General features: G+C 42.8%; 5 protein-coding genes across 5 annotated transcripts; 1 reads left to right on the top strand and 4 right to left on the bottom strand.

Moving 5' to 3' along the window:
* Nucleotides 1-569: 569 nt before the first annotated feature.
* Bfra_005092 (putative mfs multidrug protein) lies at nt 570-2,541 on the bottom strand (the record flags this gene model as incomplete). The annotated part of the gene is made up of 4 exons (XM_037335479.1): nt 570-877; nt 939-1,651; nt 1,706-2,154; nt 2,275-2,541. 4 exons carry the CDS (start codon nt 2,539-2,541, stop codon nt 570-572), a joined length of 1,737 nt encoding a protein of 578 aa, XP_037192574.1.
* Nucleotides 2,542-3,434: 893 nt separating this feature from the next.
* Bfra_005091 (putative nol1 nop2 sun family protein) lies at nt 3,435-5,389 on the bottom strand (the record flags this gene model as incomplete). The annotated part of the gene is made up of 2 exons (XM_037335478.1): nt 3,435-5,135; nt 5,189-5,389. The coding sequence occupies 2 exons, from the start codon at nt 5,387-5,389 to the stop codon at nt 3,435-3,437; spliced, it is 1,902 nt and encodes a 633-aa protein (XP_037192573.1).
* A 402-nt stretch (nt 5,390-5,791) lies between these two features.
* On the top strand, nt 5,792-6,909 carry Bfra_005090 (putative ribosome biogenesis protein rlp24 protein; the record flags this gene model as incomplete). The annotated part of the gene is made up of 3 exons (XM_037335477.1): nt 5,792-5,796; nt 5,936-6,047; nt 6,170-6,909. 3 exons carry the CDS (start codon nt 5,792-5,794, stop codon nt 6,623-6,625), a joined length of 573 nt encoding a protein of 190 aa, XP_037192572.1. The 3' UTR covers nt 6,626-6,909.
* Nucleotides 6,910-8,488: 1,579 nt separating this feature from the next.
* Bfra_005089 (putative fork head domain-containing protein) lies at nt 8,489-10,656 on the bottom strand (the record flags this gene model as incomplete). The annotated part of the gene is made up of 4 exons (XM_037335476.1): nt 8,489-8,579; nt 8,633-9,435; nt 9,494-10,501; nt 10,555-10,656. 4 exons carry the CDS (start codon nt 10,654-10,656, stop codon nt 8,489-8,491), a joined length of 2,004 nt encoding a protein of 667 aa, XP_037192571.1.
* Nucleotides 10,657-13,934: 3,278 nt separating this feature from the next.
* Bfra_005088 (putative repetitive proline-rich cell wall protein) lies at nt 13,935-16,959 on the bottom strand (the record flags this gene model as incomplete). The annotated part of the gene is made up of 14 exons (XM_037335475.1): nt 13,935-14,255; nt 14,336-14,435; nt 14,495-14,590; nt 14,646-14,721; nt 14,813-14,877; nt 14,934-15,101; nt 15,167-15,334; nt 15,386-15,553; nt 15,610-15,777; nt 15,832-15,999; nt 16,054-16,105; nt 16,165-16,267; nt 16,319-16,465; nt 16,795-16,959. 14 exons carry the CDS (start codon nt 16,957-16,959, stop codon nt 13,935-13,937), a joined length of 1,965 nt encoding a protein of 654 aa, XP_037192570.1.
* Nucleotides 16,960-18,100: the final 1,141 nt, after the last annotated feature.

Here is an 18,100-nt window from a genome sequence, read left to right as displayed (position 1 = left end):
ACCAACATAGGCGGCTTTGAGGTCTTCAGCAAACATCAATCCAACAGCTCAGTATTCAAAGGGGTTCTGACTTGGCCATTCGGTGCCACCTATCTACATTTCCATTGCTTGCAGGAACGTTTCGTAATGCGCCGTGCATATTCACAGTTTTATGTTGTATCAAAAGTTGATAAGTATGGTGTAAATCTCTGTAGGAAGCTGTGATGAATGGGTTTTGAAGGTTGGAAAAGGATGGATGCAAGGGGAGACCCGTGCACGGATGTGGCTCAGGGAGGAATTCAAAGCCGCATCACCTTAATGAAATCACTACTCATACTTCCTACACCATCATTCTGGACCATTTGTGTTTTTAAAATACAGTTTTACTTTTAAGCCGGGTATCTATCATATGCTTCATGGGATATCTAAAATAAGAATCAACACCTCAAATCCTACATAACTGTGTAATTCCCTCTTCCCAACACCTTCAATATGCTGACTTCTATTATGGTCCTCAACGTAAACACATTAAACTCCTCGATCGCTATGCCGCTAAACTAGAAAGAAAATAAAAAATCACACCCTCCTTCTCATTCATTGATTTTCTTTTCGCTTTTCTCTCCATCTTTAACAGCTTCATTCTTCTCACTCTCTTCGTGAGCATTTAATCTTCTCGCCTCTCGTTCCTCCATATCCTCTATTGTCTGCTCCGCCTCATCTTCATTTGAAGAAGCTCCCCTTATCTCCGCCAATACACGTGCCGCTTCCGCCGCGAACTTGCATTTCATTCGAATGGATGCTCCATACTTATAAAAGAGGAATGGAAATGGTACGCAAGCCAATGCGAGGAAAGCTGGAATTGAACTTGCCCAATGAATGCCGAGGTTGTTGTACATATCTAATCATACAGTTAGTTGTCTGTTTGACACACAGTCATGGAGAATTTAGATAATACTTACAAGTAGTAAAGAGTGGAAACGCCGCACCAAACAAGGAACGAAGAACACTGCTGGCCGCCAAAACGGAAGCGGCGTAAATGACATACGCATCAATCAAATAATTCATAACACTCAAGAACACCAATACCATCCCACATCCAAAAGGAGCAGTGCCTATGATACTAACAATCCAATGTACACTTGGAGAATTTGTCCATGCGAACCAAAAGAGACCAACAGGCAAGCAGATACTTCCGATGAGGGCAGGTGGAAGTCGAGCTTCAGGTGGAGCAGCATTGTTATGCTTAGCAGCTGTAGCGTTATATCGTTTGTTGTCCCACAGTGAGTAAATAACCGCAATTATCATTCCGACTGCAACACCACAAAAAGCCAACCCACCAACACCAGCACTCCATCCGCGTTCAACTTGGTACACAATCGGGAATGCTCCGAACATCATGTATAAAGTTCCGTATATGATTGCCAAGTACAAACTTAACAAGAAAACGATAGGTTCTGTGAACAACAAAATCCAAGGTCTCGAGAGTGCCGTTTTGAATTCTGCTGATAGAGATTTAGAACCGTTGTCGACTTCCATCTTGGATTTGTAAACTTTCCCGGTCATGGAGGACATCTTTTTTGCTCGGCGGCGAAGGATGACTGGAGAATAAGTTTCGGGGATGGTGAGTGTGCCAATGATCCAGAGTGCTCCGGTGAAGATGGCCATGAGTCCTCTATCGATAGTGTTAGGGTCATAGTATAAATAGTGATTAAGCAATGCAACTTACTCGACCCATCTCCAACCTTCTGTTTCTCCCAAGAAGCCGCCTACAATTGGTCCAATAACAGGGCCAAGAAATGGTGCTGCAGCAAAGATACTCATAGCAACTCCTCGATGAGCAGCAGAGAACATGTCGGCAATAACCCCACCGGCATTGGTAAGAGGGGAACTACCAAAAGCTCCTGCGAGGAATCGCATGATCAAGAGCGTCTGTATATTTTGTGCTCCAGCAGCCCCAGCATTGAAGATAGTAAGCATAGCATAAGTACCAAAGAAAAGTACTTGTCGACCATATAATTCCGAGAAGGGAGCCCACATAAGCGGACCGATCGCAAAACCCAAGACGAACAGCGAGACTCCTAAAGTGACGACTTCCGTACTGACATCGAATCCCTCAATGATCTGTTCAACCCCACCTGTATATGCCGAGGACACAAAAGATACTGCTAACGTTGCCTTCACCAATAGTTAGTATGTGTGTGAGAGAAGTATGTATGTCTCACCCCCATCCGTCACACAGCTCAAACTTCGGGGAATAATAACCGAAACCTTAATGCAAAAAGGGGGAGAGCTTACAAAGGCAAGAAGTAAAGTAATAGTCCATTTCTTCGACATGGTAAAATTCAATGGATTTCTGCGATCGTCTGGAATATATTCCACCACATAAGGATCCTGTTCTGTCCCAGATCCTCTATAAGGGTAATTGAGTACTTCGGGCGTGACATGTATCTGATCGAAAACCAACTCCCAATGTCTAGCCTTCTTTTGGACATTTTTCTGTTCTTCCAAATCTCTATCCATATTCATTGCAGTTGAAGAACCAGAATCTGAAGTTCGAACCATGATGTCGTTACGGATTTGTTCGAGTTTGGGGTAGGTAGCTAGGAAGGTGTGGTTAAATGCAACCCTGCCAAAGTAGTATTCGAACACCGAAATGCGAGATTGAATATGCTCAAAGATACTCTAAACATCTTGCCGCGCACGACATACATTATATACTATCTGCAATATAACATCATTTGAAATCCAATTAAAACAGCACCTTTCTGTTGACTCACTAAGACCGCTGATTGAACATCCGACGAGTAGATACCTAAGCACTTATGCGAGTTATGCTGATCAATTCACATTATGCAATGCATCCATTGAAAATGTACACATCCGGGGGAAATTGTTCCCGGTATGTCATGAAGTCTGATCAAGTACGCACCCTTTAGTGGATCGAGAACAGCCTAGGTTGGGGTTATGCAAATGTGAAAAAAGTAAAGTTGAATTTTGTGAATGGATCATGGATGGAAGTCTCCAAATGGGGTAAACATCCGTGCTTTGGCTTCCTTTCATCCCGCTGAGTAGGCTGACAGAAAGATCTTTCGACCTTCCTCAAGCTAACTCCGTGCGCCGATGTATGGTGTATCATGATATATTCTAGTCTAGCAGGTGCCGACATAGCCGAACGAACCTTGGCAATAACGGACGTAATAATTATCGCCATGCTTATGTCTAAAATGTGCCAAACATCTTGAAGAAACCGGGCTTTTGGATCCCATTCCGTGTCCGTACCGGAGGAAGAGTTGTTATTCAAGATTAGATCCTAAGCGCTTGTCATACGACTGAACCCAATGTGAAACGGCAAAACCCCATCTTCATTTATATCATCTGATTAATCTTGGTGACGATGGGTATTCCACAACATCATTCTATCTCTATATACAACACCTCCGCTAATAGGTTTTACATTATCGTTTTGTTTTCTGCCGTTTCTTGTCCTTTACACTCATGTTGACACGTTTCTTAATCGCATCATGGGCATGTTTGTTGACCTTGGTCTTTTCCTTCTTCTTCTCAACAACTGCATGCACCTCCTTTTTCTCTTCGACTATCGGTGCAACCTCTTCCTCAAAGCCACCCCATTCATCATCGTCTTCCGGTGATAAATCTTGAGCTTCCTCAGGTGCCATTTGGGCATCAACGTTCAATTCCTCTGCATCTTCCTGATATTTTCTGACTGGGAACCCCATTAAATCGCGTACGAGATGCCCGCGTTCATCTCTCAGGAGACCAGCTTCAGGATCAACGGATGATGTTTGATCTCTCACAAATCCCGCCAGGAAGAATCCCATAGTAGCATGCTCATCTCCTTTGTTAGCCCGAATACATCCTTCTGCAACCACTTCATCACCATCGCATGCTTCTATAGAGCCTCGGACAGGCCATTCTCTCATACCCCGGATTTGATTATCACGACGAAGAATTTTCCACCCCTTTTCTTTTGCGATATCAGAAGCTAAAGCCGTTTGAACGACAGATTCGTTTTCTTCAGCATGAATTGAACAAGTGGAGTAGGTGATCTTTCGAGCAGCAGGGTACTTGAATGCATGAAGAAGAAGTTCCAACTGAAACTCAGCAAGAGCAGTTAATCTAGCTTTTAGTTCGGCATCGCTATCGACAGCAGTAACGACTCCATCGTCATCAACCATTACTTCTAACGCATCACCATCCTCCTCGCGCTTTCGTTTCTTGTTTGTCTCCTTCTTACTTGTTTCCACTGGCTCCGGTGCCTTCTTCGGCTTCTTTTTGTTTCTAGAAGGTTTGGCAACGATTTCCTTGATACCTGGTAGATGTAATTCGGGCATATCATCCCGACCAACAATTCCACTTCCCGAGCAACTCGGATCCAGCAATAAAGCACCAACATTCTTGTATGTACCAGAATTTGGGTCAGTCTTCAAGAAGTCATATCCAGCATGAAGTGTAGTAAACGTATTCGACCCTGCCAAGTTGACCATCTTTTCCAGAGTTTCAGCTCTCCCTTTATTCTTCTCAAATGCGTGAATAACTTGAGTAGATTCATCCGGTTCAGGAAGTCGATCAACTAAAATAGCCGCAATGTGAGTGGTCTTGTTGCCGGGTGCTGAGCAAGAGTCGATAATATCACCATCTTCAGCCAGAGGATCAAGAAGATACGCTGGGAAACATGATGCTTTGTCCTGAAAGATAATTTCTCCAGATTTGTATGCTGCACTCTTTGAGAGATCAATGTTTGGAGATATAGCAATAAGGTTTGGAATATGAACATCGATATATAAGCGTTTAGACCCCCGATGTCTAACAGCATCAATTGTCGCTGCACGTTCAAATCCAGTAAAAGTAGATTCGAGTTGATCTTCAAGAGTAGTCTTTAAAGTGTTGATACGTATCCAACGAGGGTAAGGTGCTTCAGATGTATCAGTTGCATTCTCCTGACCTGTCTCAACATGGGCTTTTAAGGCTTCCATGGTGCTCATTTTTCTCCGAAGTCTCGCCTTGGTCAACTCGGCTTGTAACCTCCCCTTATGCCGCTCAATTGAGGCTCGTAAACCATGAGTAGCTGGGAGAGCAATTCCTCTCTTTGCCAAGAGTAAGTCATGGACGAGAAGAAGAGACAAAGTTGGAGTTAGCTATAATTGATATTAGCTACTATTTCAGAGTTTCAATCAATCGCAATACTGACCTTTCGCTCTAAACGTAGTAAGTCCGCATTTTCGATCACATCCTTCAAAACTGGACTCCATTTACACGTCTCTATCGCCAGAGCATAGATTTGAGCTGGTTGTGATTTTAAATCTTTCTTGCTGAAAATTCTTGATCTTAAACTACCACCTTGATTAGTAGGAGCAGCTAGAACCTCAGCTGCCTCATAATAGAGGGACATTGTATCTGTAATTATTGAGGTGTCGAGCTCAAAGATTCTTGAAGGAAAATATCAAAGTACAAATTTCTCGCTACTGTAATTGGTCACAAGAGGTACTTGATGAATGTCAGAGATTGTCACATCAACAAAAGATCGCAATCATTGATGAAGTCGACTATATAATTACAGTAGGAGAAGGATTTGAGAACCTTCTTCGATATGAAAAAAATAATAAAATCAACAGAGACAAACAGGGGATGTTTGTTTTGAGAGAATCTCAAATGGTAAGCACGTGCCATCGCTATCTTATCGGATGGCGCTAGTGAAAAAAGTCGGACATTCCTCCAAAATTTCTGAAGTCCATACTTATCCATCGACAATCCAGCACAACGACAAGCTGGTTTAGAAAGAAACACCGCCAACATGAGGTAAGAAACTCTCCCGTCCCTCTATTACATCAAGTCTCTTGCCGCAATTCTTCGACTTTCGAGATCTCAATCGCATTTGCAATCTTCTTGACGATAAAAATATCTATCGCAATCTTGACCTTTGCTAATTCATCAATAGAATCGAAACCTGTTATTTTTGCTCGCAGCCCTGCTACCCAAGTAAGGGCATAACATTCGTTCGTAACGATGCGCGAACCTTTAGATTCTGCCGCAGTAAATGCCACAAGAACGTACGTTCAAACCATATCCATCTCCCTTCAATCCAGAACGCCACAGACCCCCCATCTCACCATTGCACCTTTCTCTCCGATGCTCAATTCTCAAGCCCTGACTAACATTCTCCCTCTTCTAGTTCAAAATGAAGCGTAACCCCCGCAAACTCAAATGGACCAAAGCATTCCGCAAAGCCGCAGGCAAAGAAATGGTCGTCGACAGCACCCTCAACTTCTCCGCTCGCCGCAACGTTCCCGTCCGTTACAACCGTGAACACATCGCCACTACCCTCAAAGCCATGCAACGTGTATCCGAAATCCGGGCCCGTCGCGAACGTGTCTTCTACAAGAAGCGCATGGAAGGCAATGTGGCCAGACAAAGAGAAGCCAACCGAAAATTGGTTGCAGAGAACGAGCACTTGCTACCCAAGATGCGCGGCAGCGAGAAGAAGAGACTCGAGGAGTTGGGAGAAGAGGTCAACGAGTTGGATTTGGAGAGAGAGCAAAGAAGTGTGTTTGGAAAGCAGAAGATCAGGCTCAAGGAGTTGGTTGATGGTGGTGTGGAGGAGGCTGATGATATGGAGATGGATGATTAAGGGGATTGTGAAAACACCCGATTTTGAGATTGATGTCACATATGGCTTGCGGCTGGCCATCAGAAGCTGGTTTGGAAACAACGAGATTATTCCATTTGACCTCCCTCGAATCGCCAATACCGGGATCAGCAATGTCACCAGGACTTACCAAAAAGCACGTCATGAAAAGTCAATCTTTGTTAGGAAGGATGGAGTTTATGGATTTGTAAAAAGGGCGTTTTGGTATCACAATAATTATATTAGCCTATCTTAGGAGAATTTCGCAACACGAGAATTGCAAAGAAGCCAAGATTCAAAATTTCCCTTCCATAGAGTCCAGTATCGAAATGAGTGGGGGAGAGAGGCATACATATGATTGTAAATAAAGTCTTTCAATACATCATTCTCGGTAGCATACCTCTATATAGCAGATTTCCTCCTATTCCAAGATTCATTAAATACCTACCTACCACCCCGTCCCTCTCACAAACTCTCGAGATCAATGCTCAATACTCCAATTTCATATATCATATATCGTATTCCGTATTTGTAATTTCACATCTGTAATCTATAATCTACACACATATACATACCCTATATATACCTAGTACATACATACATACCCTTAAAATCCCCCATTTGATTTCACCTGAATATATAGTATATAGATATACAAATATACAGACATATAGAAACTATCCCATCCTAGATATGTAATCTCATCTCACATAACCATCTCACACATTCCATTCCAACCATTCTCTATAATCCCATGGAAACTATCTCATCTCATCTCGTCTTATCTCATCTCATCTCATCTCATCTCATTAATATTCTACTCATCTCTATCTATATCCGCCCTACCTAACCACTCACCCAGTATATCCAAATATTTCCTTCCCTCTTCACCTCTCCCTTCTTTTCTCTTCGCCCCTCTTCTCTCCCTAGATTCTATAGAATTCCTTTTTACTCGCGCCCGTGTAATCCCATCTCATATCCTATACTCCCCCGTTCCCAAAAGCCCTCTCCAATCCTTCTAAACAGGTATTCCTACCTCTATACATCCGCGCCTTTAATTTCTGCATCTCTCCATCTCTCCATCTCTCCATTTTACCCCTTCCTTAGTAGTGAATAGATACTTTGTTTACACAATCAATAATTTAATCCAAAATACACAAAACAAATACACATGAAAGACATCACTCACACCATATCATATTCACATCACTCCCTTCCCCACCCCCACATTCTTCTTCAAATTCTTACAAGAGTTCCAAGCAAGTTTGATATTAAAGCCTAAACAACAGCCTCAATCCTATACACCTTCCTATATACATACAATCCCAAAAATCAAACAAAGCCAGGCGAGCGGCACCAGTAATCCATTGTCCTCCTCCCCATGAGCACCTACCCACTCATCATAAACATTGAATCATAACCGTCCAGATCTAAAGTATACCACCCACCCACCCATCCATCCATCATAAAAACCAAATATCAAATGCAAGTCCCCCTATTCCCCATTTCCATTCTCTTCCATCCCGTTTTAATTAAACACCGATCCCAATCCCACCCATAAATGTACATAACAAAAATCATAACCCATACTCCCAACTTTAACATATAAGACTCGTGGGGAAAATTCAACATAATCAAATAACCTTCCAATCCGATAACCTCCTTTGTAAAACGCCACATTATGAATCGATGTAAACATAAATTAATAGGTGAAGGTGAGTTGGTGGAGTGGCCAGGACGTATAATCGTCGATGTAGTAGTAATATGCTTATGAAGCAAGTAGGTATGGTGGCCTTTCACACTGTGCAGAGGTAAAAAGAAAACAAATTCAACAATTGCAAACACAATTTGTATCGCCGAGGTAACTCAAATGCGAGCCGCAAGGGAGCCCGAGACAGGTGTCGCAGCAAGTTTTGCAACACTCTCAAGGTGGAATTGAGAAATACTTTGGAAACCTCTGATGAAATTGTCAATAGATATTTCGCAATAGGAATATGGAGAGAGGCCTACTTTGTAAGATCAAACCCTTTTTCTTCCTCTTCTTCAACCTCATCGACATCTGGCATCTGAAGCTTTCCTAAAACTGCATTTTTGATAGGACTCGGAGCTGGAGTCCGTCGCATTGGAGGTGGACTGCTATCGGGAATGACGCTAGGTTGAAACCTTTTGATAGGGCTATTATCATAACCACGAAATCCATGATTAGGAGTACCGTCAGCGAATGTCCAAAATGGAGCAGGGGAGCTAGTTGGCATGTGTTGACTTGGTCGCTGCGCAGTACTTGGCGGTGCTAAATGAGGATAAACACGATGAGGAGCTGGCGTGACAAATGTGTTGCCATCATCCTGTTGATAAGAAGATGAGAGGGTGGGTGGAGAATTGGGCAAATTATCGGAAAAGCCAGGGGCGTTCTTCTGAACTCGTCGATAATGTCTAGGTAGTGGGCTTCCATCGCCGGGGAAATCATGCTGTAAGTTTTGAATCCGGGGGGCCCGTTCGGGAGTAAATTGCGGTCTGTTAGTTTGGTGTGGTCTCATGCGTGGTGAGCGTGAAGCTGAAGATTTCCTCTTTCTAACGACGGAATCCGGACTGGATTCATCATCAAACCCTCGATCGGCAGCGGTGATTGGTGACGCTGGCTGTGAAGATCCTCGGTGGCCGCCACCTCTACCAGGAGCTGATTGTGCCAGTGCTGCGATTGTATCATAGCACGCTGGCTTGATAAACCACTTTTTACCTTTGCCAGGCTCATCCTTTCCGCGTGCTACCTTGTCGTAATTTTGGTTAAGTGACAAGTTGTGGCGGATAGAATTCTTTCACCTCGTTAGTTTGGAGTCAATCAGAGGATGAAATAGATACTCGGTAACTTACTTGCCAGCCGCCGGGTGCTTGAAATCTGTAATAAGCGTATTTGGCCATGATGGCTTGGTAAATACCATTCAGTAACAACATTTGATTTGGCGCTTCGAAAATTACCTGCGCGATCATTTGCGCATAGCTGTAACCAGGCTTGATATGATGATTGGAATCAAGACTGAGGTCGACATTTTCAGAATCATTCATGATCATTGTACCGCCAGCCGAATAGCCAGTATGGGGTCGCTTTGCAGAACTTGGCACTTTAAGAGAAGCGCGAGGAGTCGCCGCACGTTGCCAATTAGCTGGCGCTGGAGCAATCGCTTGTGGAACTCCATTCTGAGCTCGAGCTCCGTTAGTCGAAGGAGGCAAAGGAACATCGGAAGGTTCCTCGCTATATCTCTGAGCATCCTCTACATCCTCTGCGTCCTCTACTTCATCAACTTCCTCTACATCGTCCACGGCACTCTCAATCTTTCGCAGGTATTCCGGATCAATCACAAAGGGACCACCAGGTAAAACGAATATCATCTCGACACCGGAGATATTGATGACATCTCCACTATGCAACTCTTTTGGCTCATGATTGCGGGAAAACGCCGTACCGTTGACTTTGGCTCCGTTGCGGCTGTTGACTTGGATTCGCCAGCCATCGTCGAAGAATATTCTGGCATGTTGTCGCGAAATCATCTTATTTGGACCCAGATCAATATCGACCTCAGCAACAGCTCCTGGGGCTTCTTCTTGACCCTCAGCCGGGTTGCGCCCAATCTGAACTTCCTGATCCTTGACGTAGTAAGTCCAACCATTTCCCGCCAACTTTGCGAAAGCTTGAACTCCGCCTCCGTACTCTTGTTCATATTTATCGTCCGCATGATCGTCGAGAACTTGTACGACACCAGGTAATCCCAAATGTTTCTTGAGCTTAAAGATGATCTCTTCCTGGCTTTCCATCTCGGGTACGGGGGTAACGGGTCGTTGGTTTGAGGTTGAATGTTTGGATTTAGGTTTGGGATCTGAAGCCTACATCTTTTGTTAGTGGGAATGGCATATGCGCCATCATGAAATGAACTCACCCTCTTTCTTCTCTTCGGAGGGCGAGAAGGTGAGGAGTCAGGAATGTCAATCTCCTCCCTCATCGAATCTCGACGGTAGGGTCTTTTAGCGGAGGTTGGCATTTTGGTAGGGATATTTTTTTGCGACAGCGTTGACCCGGTGATTATTGCGCATCAAATGTCGGTGGTATGAAACGGTATGGCTGGAGATCGTTGGGAACAACTAGAAAGAACAATGAGTATTGTGTCGTCGAGGAACGGTAGGTGTAGATGGAGGGGGAGGGGGAGAGGTGCAGTAGTAACCCTTGCGAATAAAGTGTCAAAGAGTTGGTACCTCTAATGAGGGGAGGGGAAGGTTGTAACGATGCGACAGATGATATAATGAAATAACGTACCACGGGCAAAAAGGACCACGGAATGATTGATTGATTTAACAGCAATCCGAGCAATTAGCAATCAGCAAATTGTTAAGCTTATTGAGATGTCGTGATGAGATTCTTGTATTGTATTGAATTGAATTGAATTGTATTGTATTGCATTGAATTGTATTGAATTGTATTTGTTTGAAAAGAAACAATTTTTTTTCTTTGCGGTTCTCCTTCCTTCAATAATCATGTAATGCAACGCAATACGATCAATCGCCTCTCTCCCTATCGTGTGGACCCGTCACGCGGAAGTCGCGTCCTTGTTTAAGGTACTTGCTTGCTGACGAGCCTGCCTTGCCTTGCCCTTTTTTTTGAAAAAAATTGGAGATTTGGATCTGAATTTGGAAATTGGTCGATATAATTGGTTATAATTTGGTGAATTTGTGACGAGTTTTCTCAGGTAGATGATTCAAAATATCGAAGAGAATTATATGTTTGAACAGGAGAATGCGATTTTATTGTGTGTGTGTGTGTATGTGTATATGTGTATATGTGTGTATGTGTGTGTGTGTATGTGTGTGTGTATATATGTGTGTGTGTATATATGTGTGTGTGTGTATATGTGTGTATGTGTACGTATATAAACAAGTAAGAGGAATGAGTATTTATATAAAGTGGTTGGATTTGATTGTTGAAAGAAGTTTTGGGGAGAATTTCTCTTTGGTCACCTTTTTTTACATTTTACATTTTACATTTTACATTTTACATTTTTGGAAAGTGACTGAATTGGACAATCCAGCTACGTGATTGGTTGAAAACGACTTTGAGTCCGTCCTTCTTCCCTTCTCCATAAAATTGACTATCGATAATGAAAGAAAGTGGCCAGGCGTGCTAGATATTGACTAAAGTAAGTTTTCTGCACTTGCCATCTGTCCAGACGATGATGATGACTTCATTGAGAACGATCATATGAAGTACAATGACAAGATTGAATATTGATGAACGCGTACTAAAATGTTATTCACGCATAGCTCGAGAGAACGGTCCACCTCGGCATTGACACTAACACTTTGATGGTTTGATGGTTTGATGGTTTGGTGGTTTGGTGGTTTGGTAATTTGATATTCTGATACTGATATCTCAAGACGGTGGGATCTTGACACTTTGATACTTTACATCTAGTACGAACCACTCAAACGCCGACTCATTTTTGATTTTTTGGATCTACTCAGGACGTGACTTGTATCCATTCCTCGTAGAATCATCCATCACATCCATCATTCTATTTACGCGTCAAGTTCGTGCTTGCCCTATATCATCCCCACTTCTCTGCATGAGAACGTACCCTCCAACTTTCGGAGCCAGACATTCGTCGGTCGATCGATCTCCCACCAGCCAATATGTGAAACCTCTTTTACTCGTATCAATGTTCACATATACGATGACCTCGCAGATGATCGATCACGTGTGAATCTCCTGAGACGATAACTACTCGAACACTCAACATCTCTTGAATGCTTACCGTGTTCTTCTCTCTCAACCGAATTAATTGCACGAAACACCAGATAAAATCTCCTCATTCTCCAACCTAGATAAAACACCATCAGCTATCTCTCCATCCATCTATCTCATCGTAGTTCGGACACACACATACGTTTTCACTTGTGAACCGCAGTACGATGCTAGCTCACAACACAAGTACTAACGAACTTTACCTCATCCATCATCGATCGACTCCAATCCCACAAGTTCTAGACCCCATCATCATCCACACGTGCCACAAGGAGGAAGAAATCTCATTCCACCCCCGCACAATTCTTGGATCCGATTCCGATTTAACCTTTTAAGCCTCAATCACGTTGGAGTCTATCACGTGCATCTGTCCATGTATCATGAATGATGTGGTTATGTCTATTGGTTATTATTGTGTATTGATATGTGGATGGATCTGGAGCATATTTACTCACACTATTTTGATAGATCGATAGACTTTTCGATTGCTCGATACTAATTACATTGACATATCGATCAACTTCTCGGTTCCACCCATTCCATCTCATCTCATCTCATCCCACCATTTTATACGATCCCATCATTCTATACAATCCCTTCATTCTATACAATCCCTTCATTCTATACAATCCCTTCAATTACAAAATAATCACGCTGATGCGATAGGTGCTTGTTGAGTGTGAGATGTGGAATTAGATGGACGTGTGTACCTCCTCTTTACTCACTTACTATCCAGCGAATCGAATCGAGTCGAATCGAATATACATCTCCTCACACAATACTCTTAGAGAAGAACCTGAAAACAATTACAGAATCATTAGAGAACTTCAAGTCATATCAGTTGAGTTCGTGTTATTTATTGGATCTGAGGTACTTGAGTTTGAGATGTGGACTTAGATGGATGTGTGTACCTCTTTTCTATCTATTTACTTATTTACTTACTCATTTACTTACCTACCTACCTACCTACATTCTAAAAGCAAATGAAAGATTTTGATAATTTTGATAATTTTGATAATTTTGATGAGTCGAGTGCGGTTTGGAGTATCCATGGAATAGATACATTGTCACGAATGTATTTCAAAAGGAAATGATAAAATAACTCAGGATAGAACAGGATCGAATAGAATAGAATAATAATATCTACAAATAAATTAAAGATTACCCCCTAAAATCCCTCTCATTCACCTCTCTCATCCATTCATTTTTTCCCATCCCCTTTCCATCCGCTTTCCAAAGTAAACCAACTCATTAAGGAACGTGATCCCCTCAAGATCCAATATCCAATATCCAATTCTTAGCACACTGTATCGTGTCATATCGTCGTATTTCTTCCATGCCTTCCATGCCTCTCATATCCACATCCACATCCATAATGCTCCTCCCTATTCTTTCATTCATATCATTGTGTTTATATGCATCCGCCCAGTGAAGAGAAGAGAAGAGAAGAGAAGAAGAAATGAAAAGAAGCATCCAACCAACCATCTTCCAAGAATGAAAGATCCCCCATCCTCACACACTCATCTACAAAAGCGCCAAAGCCCCCATCACAAACCCCATCACCAACCCCGGTGCATTCATCCCCGCATTATTCGCCTCCACCGGTGCAGTAGGCGCAATGGTAGTCACGCTGGTCGCCGCAATACTACTTGCGCTAACGCTAGGCTGAACAAAGTAGCTCGTTGTCTGCCCCCCAACGGTCAAAGTGCTGGGTTGAATGTAAGTTGATGTTTGTACGTGGGTTGTGTTTGCGTAGTAGGTTGTTCCGAGGGTGACGGTGCGGACGATGGAGGGAACGGTGACGACAGCAATGGTTTCGATGGTGTGGCCGATTGTGGTTGGGATCTGGGGGTGGAATTAGCGTATGTTTATTTGGGAAGAGTGTGAAGAGAGAGTGGAAAGGGATGAGAGGATGGAATGCTTACATAAACGGTCGTTTCGCCAGTTGCGGCAGGGAGGGTAGATGTTAGGGTGCGAACTGCGGTCACTTGGATGGTGTTTGTTTGGGTGGCGGTCAAAACGATGCTATGGGAATGTCAGACTCTGATGCTTTTTGTGGTAGAAAGAGACGAATCCGAACTTACGTTGATCCAGCACTGATGGTTGTATACACACTTTCAATGCATGTGGTAGTCTCGTAGACATCAGTAGTCTTATATTCAGTAGCTTGAGTTGTAGTGCTGCAACTTGTTAGTCTGTGCTCAATGTTTCGACTTTCGATGATGATTGACTCACTATTGAACAATAATTGTAGGAACCTGGACTTCAGTGACAATTGTACTGGTATATACTTTTGTGATCGGAACACCAGCTAGAAGTTGACTATCAGTATTTATTTCTCTCAACATTCAAGTCATTTGAAACATCGAATACATGTGAAATTTGGAAATGGGATTTCATACAAATTGTTTGGACTTCAGTGACTGGGCATAAGCTAGTAGACGTCTGATAGACGTATGTTTCGATTCTTCATACTCGGTTAGTCACAAATATCAAATGAATAGCAAGAGTCCAAAGACTTACGTCTTAGTTCCTCCCGGTAAAGTAGTTTTTGAGTAGTCCGTGGTATATACTTCAGTGACGATAAGGCTAGTTGTCGTCTTTGTAACAGTATATTCGATTCCAGAAATGGTTTCAACTTCAGTAACAGGGCAAAGACTAGTGATGGTTTGAAGTACTCCAGTTGCAACTCTATTTTGCTTATTAGTTTGTTGTCCTCGCCTCGTACATATATATTCAAGAGAAGGAATGCTCACGTGGTGGTTTTCGCTGGGAGAGTAGTTGCTACTTCAACGGTGGTTCCGACGTTTGTGACAATGAATGAAGTAGTTGTGTAGATGGCAGTTACCAGGCTTCCGGAGACTGTTTTTGTCTCGGTGACTGGACAGAGAGAAGTTATTGTAGAAAGTACTCCAGTGACAGCGCTAGGAACAAGTTAGCTTCCAAAGTGAAGAGAGTGAAGCGGGCTTGTTTACGTTTTTGTCTTGTCGGGAGCAGTGGCTGTAACTTCAACATATGTAGGAAGGATGGTTGTGTATAGTGATGTCGATGTATACGTTACAGTCTCCTCTTTTCCTGAAATAGTAGTTGTCTCGGTGATAGGGCATAGACTGGTAAGAGTTTGGACTACCCCGGTCTCAACCCTGTGAAAAATATTAGCCCAGGAATAAAAGCGCAGAAATTTGGGAAGGATCCATACGTCTTTGTATTATCAGGAGCAGTGGCTGTAACTTCAACATAGGTAGGAAGGATGGTTGTGTATAGTGATGTCGATGTATAAGTTACAGTCTCCTCTTTTCCTGAAATGGTCGTAGTTTCAGTGATAGGACATAGACTGGTAAGAGTTTGGACCACCCCGGTCTCAACACTATGAAAGCCATTAGTTCAAGAATAGGGCGTAGGGATTAGGAATAATCCATACGTCTTTGTATTGTCAGGAGCGGTGGCTGTAACTTCAATATATGTAGGAACGTTAGTTGTATACAATGATGTTGATGTATAAGTAACCGTCTCTTCTTTTCCTGAAATGGTAGTTGTTTCGGTAATAGGACAGAGACTCGTAAGAGTTACAACCACTCCGGTTTCAACACTACGGAGAATATTAGTCTAAGAACAGCTTAGAGATTTGAAAAGAATTCCATACGTCTGTGTTGTGTCAGGCGCAGTGACAGTGTTAACGATCGTGGTGGGTACAGCTTGACTCAGATATCAGCAATGATTCGTCAACATCTGGGTGAATCTTTAAAAGTCTTACCAGTTTCGACAACAGAAGTGGTGGTGTATGTCTTTGTGTAGGTATTTCCGGGAGCAGTGACGGTCTCCGTTACCGCGCAAGTGGTGGTATACGTGACGATGACCTAAAAATGAGTCAACCTCAATGCGCAGTAAACATTATGGAATGATCTTACATCGGTGGTGGTGGTTGCCCATCCAGTTGGGCCAGGCACAGTGACAACTCCTCCGCAGCCTCCAACACAACTAGTGACAACTACGGTTGATGTAGCGATACTTGTAACCCATTTCGTTGTTCCTTCTTCGGTAGTAGTTGAAGTGACCTGTCAGAAATGAATAAGCTTTTGCTTTTAAACCTGACAGCATGTGACCATTATGGTATGAGATCTTCATCACCATTTAAATCTTTCTCGGATGTATTGAAAAGCTTTCATCTAATTGAAAAGACGAATTTTCTTTCAGATGTGAGAAAGTTCTTTAACATTGGCACCCCTCACCCTTTGCCAAGATGGTATTCATCTGAAAGATACGAAGAAGAGATGACTTCATCCAATATACAAATGGGATCACAGAACAAGAGTATCCACGATCATCCCACCATCCCCACTCCATCCTAATGATACAACACGCCAACAAGATGAATCTTACTTACAGGACAGATAGTGGTTGAAGTATAAGTGGTCCAAGTAGTAGTATCAGTCTCGACAGGATACCCAGGAGGGCTCGAATAACCAGGAGGACTTGAATACCATCTTTCCTGAATCCCTTGAGCGAGAGTCGAAGTGGCCAAAGCCAACAAAGCGAAAGCTGCCTTCATGATTGCAATATGTAGCGATATGTTTTGAGCTTGTACGGCGTCAAACTTGTATAACGATAGCACACTCTGTACTTTGCACCACAGAGAATGGGTATAACGACCGACTTAAGTACTTGAAAGAGTGAGAAGTCTGAAAGCAAACCTTTCTGATGAGGAGGTTGGAGGAATATAATGTTTGGTAGAAGGTTGGGACAATCAGAAAATGAAAACAAACACAAACACATGCGGGAACAAGGGCACTATTATCTATGGAATGGCAAAGAAATCTTGATCCTACCTTGAAAGATATCTAGTCAATCTTTGTGCATCTTATAAGGCCGCATATGATTTCATGCTGGCGATGCAAATTCGGGCGAGTATCTGTATTTTTTCTGGTCTACTAAGACATAAAAAGGTCTCCTCTAACTGGTCAACCAGTATGCTACGTAGCTTTGGGATACGAGTATAGTGCTGACCAACAACAGTTTCCTCAATTCTGAGCCAAGCTTTGAAATAAGAGCTCTAAGAATAGTAATACGAAAAACTCGTGTATATAAACATATGTTAATTTACTTGATTGTTAACCATTTCGGAGGCTGCAGTCGTGGGGAAAGGGCTGGCATAAACATGGGTTCCTAGTCGCTTAATGCTGTGGAAGCAATATTATGATGCATGAAGGAGAAAGGAACACGAGCTTTTGCATGATAAACAGTATTCTTACATGGTGCCACCTCATGAATCACATTCCCGGGGGAAAGCGAGGCCTGGTGACAAAATTTGTTCTCTGTTGTCCGTTCTCGAGGCCTCTAGAAATATTAAAAAAAACGTGGTGTGTCATTTTCTTGGGTAGCTTTGGTACCGATAAACCAGGTAACACAATAATTTTGGTACCTTTATCTAGATATTGGTGAGTGATTTTCCCCTGCATAGGAAGTATCTTGACTTCCGTTTCTTCCGGCTAAATGACTTCCTACGCAGGGTGCCGAGCATGTCTTTTTGTTACTAGGGCAAATCTCGAGATGCATATGAAAGACTTCTTGCTTCTTCGTATTTGACTGTAAGATGCATTAGAATCTACTAGCGAACGCGGGGAAGGTTGTCTACTAGAATTCTGTTATTGGATTGGCTGAAAATCTGTGTCATGCATAACAGAGGCGGGGTG

Source organism: Botrytis fragariae (assembly GCF_013461495.1).
Source record: "Botrytis fragariae strain BVB16 chromosome Unknown tig00000054, whole genome shotgun sequence".
Classification (NCBI taxonomy): Eukaryota; Fungi; Ascomycota; class Leotiomycetes; order Helotiales; family Sclerotiniaceae; genus Botrytis; species Botrytis fragariae.
The sequence above is the reverse complement of the archived record's forward strand: the minus strand, read 5'-3'. Positions and strand labels throughout refer to the sequence as shown.